Below are 3,924 nucleotides of genomic sequence, written 5' to 3' on the forward strand. Positions count from 1 at the left end.
ACACAGAGTTATAACTTCTGATTAAAATGTTGTTCGCATTTCCTTAGGAATTAGAGCAATACAGTAACAGAGTTGAAAGGGGCCTCGGAGGTCATCTAATCCAACCCCCTGCTCACACAAGAGATGTATACTAGGGATTCGAATCACCGTACTGCCGACCTTTCTGATTGACAACTTCAGTGTCTTAGCCACTGAGCCACCTAGTCAGGCTTACTTAGGAAATGTTTACATGTTTACTTAGGAAAAGAAAAGTCTTGCTGAATTCAGAGAGCTGTAAGATCTCAGCCTTTAACCAAATGCTTTCCCTCTCTTGTGGCTAAAACGCCAAAGAGTTGGTCATACATGTAACAGGGAGTTAAACGCATCTCTGCATTTAATGGACAGTCGAGAGCCTTCTGCTGATAACTTCCAAGAAGTGGAGCTAAAAATATAACGTGGAGTAGAAGAACCTGCTATTTGGGGGAAGAAAAAGTGAAATGCAAGCATTCTTAAGCAACCCTGAGCCTACTTTTGCTTCTTACGGTATCTGTTCGTTGTTGGTTTTTTTTTTTCCCCCTATCCTCCATTTTAGCTCCTAGAAATCGCTCCCAAGGACCTAACAGGACCCATTTTGCCTGTGTGAACGCACTAATTCCGTGATAATTGATTTCTGACCTTCAGTAAAATTAAACATCGAGAATTTTTATGAGTAAGTCCACCTCTTTCTAACTTTGAGGTGACAAAGAAGAATGGTCCTCTTTGGAAAAGTGAAAGTGGATTGCAGAATACACCCTCCCTCCCTCCCCCCTCCCTCCCCCCCTCTCTCTCTCTCACACACACAACTTTGCTGCCTGTTAAAACACTAAAATACTAATCAGATTGGGCAGGTATGGTGATATTGAGCCTGCTTCAAATAGGAGTTAAAGTCCCTAGAAACTGGGAGCTGGGAGTTCTAGCCTCACCATAAGCATGGTGCCAGATGAATAAATATTATTATTATTATTATTATTATTATTATTATTATTATTATTATTATTATTATTATTATTATTAATTGAATTTGTATACCGCCCTACTCCCGAAGGACTCATTATCTTGTTATCCCTACTCAACTAGATGCCTCCAAGAAATTCCGCAGAGTAGGAACCCAATGGGGTCTCCTAGGAGATTGCATTCAGAAGTAGACAAGTCCATTCTTGAGATGGGGCGCCTGTTTGGTGTAGTTGCTACAGGCCCTTGTCTACAAAGTGGAAGACCATGAATTCTCTCGTCCTGACCTAAGGCGACTTTGGGCCAGGCCCTTTTCCTCAGTCCTAAGAAGAAGGAGAAGACAAGGATGAACCAGTTCAAGAAAAGGTTGCCAAGAAACCTGCAAGGAACTGTCCAGCCAATGGCAAGAAGTCAAAAAAAAAAAAAATGACTTGAACTGCACGCAAAGAATGTCACGCCACGACCCAAACATGGGCTCCTGGTGTGAAGATACGCTGTGTGCACACAGAAAGACACGTCCTACCACATGCTCACCAGTCTTCACACCGGATCTAAGTCAGCTGAGGAATAAGAAGCAGGAAATCCTCCAATAGTAGATCTTTACACCTCCTTAGCCAGTTGTTGTGGAAACCGGGGTTTTTTTTTTTTTTTTTTGGATGGGGTGGGCTAGCTTCACGCCACACACTTCACCAGGACTGCCAAAGATGTCATATCTATATTCACGTACGAAGCTTGCCGAGGTAATAAGCCAACAGATAAATATTTGGTGCCTGGGTTTATTGGGTCTGTTGTCTTTAGGGATTAACCTACTGCAAAGAACTCGGAAAACAGGGGGGGGGGGGAACCCAAAGCAACCTAAGCTAATTTGGTTGATGCAAATCCAGAGTGTTTATGCATGATTCCTGAACCCCCCTCCCCTGCAAATACACACGCTCCTTCATCAGCATATGCAGGACCCCCAGCCTCACTCCCCCTCCCCATGACGCACAAATACATCACAACAAACTTTGCAGTCAAACCGAGGGGCTACCTTCAGGTTCAGCATCCCCTGTCCTCATTCAGAAGATCTGGGCTTCCTGTTTTCTCTCTCTCACACACACACATACACACGTGTTACACACAGGTTACACACACATGCTCACACACTTTTGATTCATTCATTTCTTTTCTCACAAATCCAGCTAACCTTTCAGGGTGGGGGTGGGGGGGAGAGTGTAGGTGGGGCGTCCAATGTTCCACCCAGCCAAACTTTGCATTTGGCCAACCTTTGGGAAGCCAGTTCTTCTTTCCGAAGCCCATTTTTTTTGGGGGGGAAGGAGATTGTGCAATGCACCCGGACCCGTAAATTGTCAGGCAAAAAAGAAAGGGGCTGCACCATCGGGAGGACCAGGCCAAGCTGTGAAAAAACGATGAATGGAGCTTAGTCCAAAATCTGAGCACGGCTGCAGTTGTGAGGAGCTGTGCAGCCCTCTTCTTCTAAGGTGTGTGTTTACTCAGAGAGGCAAACCCAACTGAAGGCGCCCACTTGCCTAACCAACGAATTGCGAAGAGCAACACAACCTGAGAAAGGGGGAGAGGAGAGGAGGGGGGGAGCCTTTGCTGGTGGTGTTAACTTCTTCCTGCCAAAATGTATGGAGTTTTTTTTTTTTTTGCGGGGGAGGGGGAGAGATCTCCCTTTCCACGTGTCACAACTCCATCCTCTCTTGTTTAAAAAAAAAAAAACCCTTTCACCCAAGTTTGTACACAGGCTTATCGATACGATCTGGGGAGGGGAAGGGTGGGGAAGGGAGGGGGCACCGGAGGGGAGGGCCGGCTTCCTCCCTCCCTCCCTCTCGGCACAGCCTGTCTTTTCTTTGTGCCCGAACCAAACCCTTCCAGGACACAAACACTCCGGTGGGTGAACGAACCCCTTCCGTGCCATCTTCCGAGGCGGCAGCCCTGCTGCTGGGGGGGCTTCGGTGAATTTCTTTCCCGTGGGCCGCCAGGCCACGCGCACTTTCCACCACCCCCTCACACTCCCCCCCCACCCACCCGCGAAAACCAGGGTTCCGTGGGGCTGCGTGGCTGGCTGGCTGGCTGGCTGGCGGGCTTGCTTCCGAGTAGACCTGCACGTCTCCCTCGCTTGCGCACCCACGGGCGGGCGGGCGCGCACACACACACGGACACACACACACACACGGGGAGAGCGAGCGAGCGAAGAGCGGCGGTTCCTTTGTTGGTCCCTCCGCCCGGCCAGGCGGGGCAGGCGTGGCGGGTCTCGGGAGGCGTCGGAGCCGGAGGAGGGGTCCGCGCGGGCGAGCCAGCCAGCCAGCTAGGCAGCCAGGCAGCGAGCGAGCAAGCGAGCGAGGGATCTCCGGGCTCGGGGCCAGCCTTGCCTTGCCTACCTTTGTGCATGCCGGTGAAGCGGTCCTTGAGCACGGTGAGTTCGTAGATCTTGCCGAATTCCTCGAAGAGGGGCTTGAGGTCGGTCTCCTCCAGGTTCCGCGGGATCTGGCCGATGAAGAGCTTGATGGCATCGTGGTCCTTCATGGCGATGGAGCCTCCCGGGCCGGGCGCCGGCGCCGTCAGCCCGTTCATCCTCGCGGCGCTGTTCGTGGTGCTGAAAGCGGCGCTCTCCGCCTGCGGCGGCGGCGGCGGCGGCGGGGGGGGGCGGCGGCGGCGGCGGCGGGGGCCCGGCGGGAGGCGGCTGCTGCTGCTGCTGCTGGTGCTGCTGGTGGTGGTGGTTCTGCTGCTGCTGTTGCTGCTGCTGCTGCTGCGCTAGCCCGTTGGCCAGAGTAGCCATGATGTTCCCAGCAGGCGCTGCCCCGCCCCGGCCGCCCCGCCCCGGCGAGCCCTGCCTGCCTGCCTGCCTGCCTGCCTGCGGAGCAGGGCGAGAGGGAAGCGGGGGGGGGGAGTGGGGGGGCTGCCCAGCCCGGACTCCCCCGCGCCGCGCTCAGCCGGATCTTCCCCGCTTTG

At 52.9% G+C, this 3,924-nt stretch overlaps 1 protein-coding gene across 1 annotated transcript in view; it reads right to left on the bottom strand.

The window, feature by feature from the left end:
* The window catches only part of CELF6 (CUGBP Elav-like family member 6), a 108,665-nt gene extending 105,167 nt beyond the window's left edge, over positions 1 to 3,498 (bottom strand). Inside the window, exon 1 of the mRNA XM_070953774.1 lies at positions 3,350 to 3,498. Within this exon, the coding sequence (XP_070809875.1) occupies positions 3,350 to 3,498 (149 nt within the window). The remainder of the gene's footprint in view (positions 1 to 3,349) is intronic.
* Between the last annotated feature and the right edge of the window lie 426 nt (positions 3,499 to 3,924).

This window comes from Pituophis catenifer, unplaced genomic scaffold (assembly GCF_029215685.1).
Source record: "Pituophis catenifer annectens isolate HBS135680 unplaced genomic scaffold, rPitCat1.0.hap2 SCAF_14, whole genome shotgun sequence".
NCBI lineage: Eukaryota > Metazoa > Chordata > Lepidosauria > Squamata > Colubridae > Pituophis > Pituophis catenifer.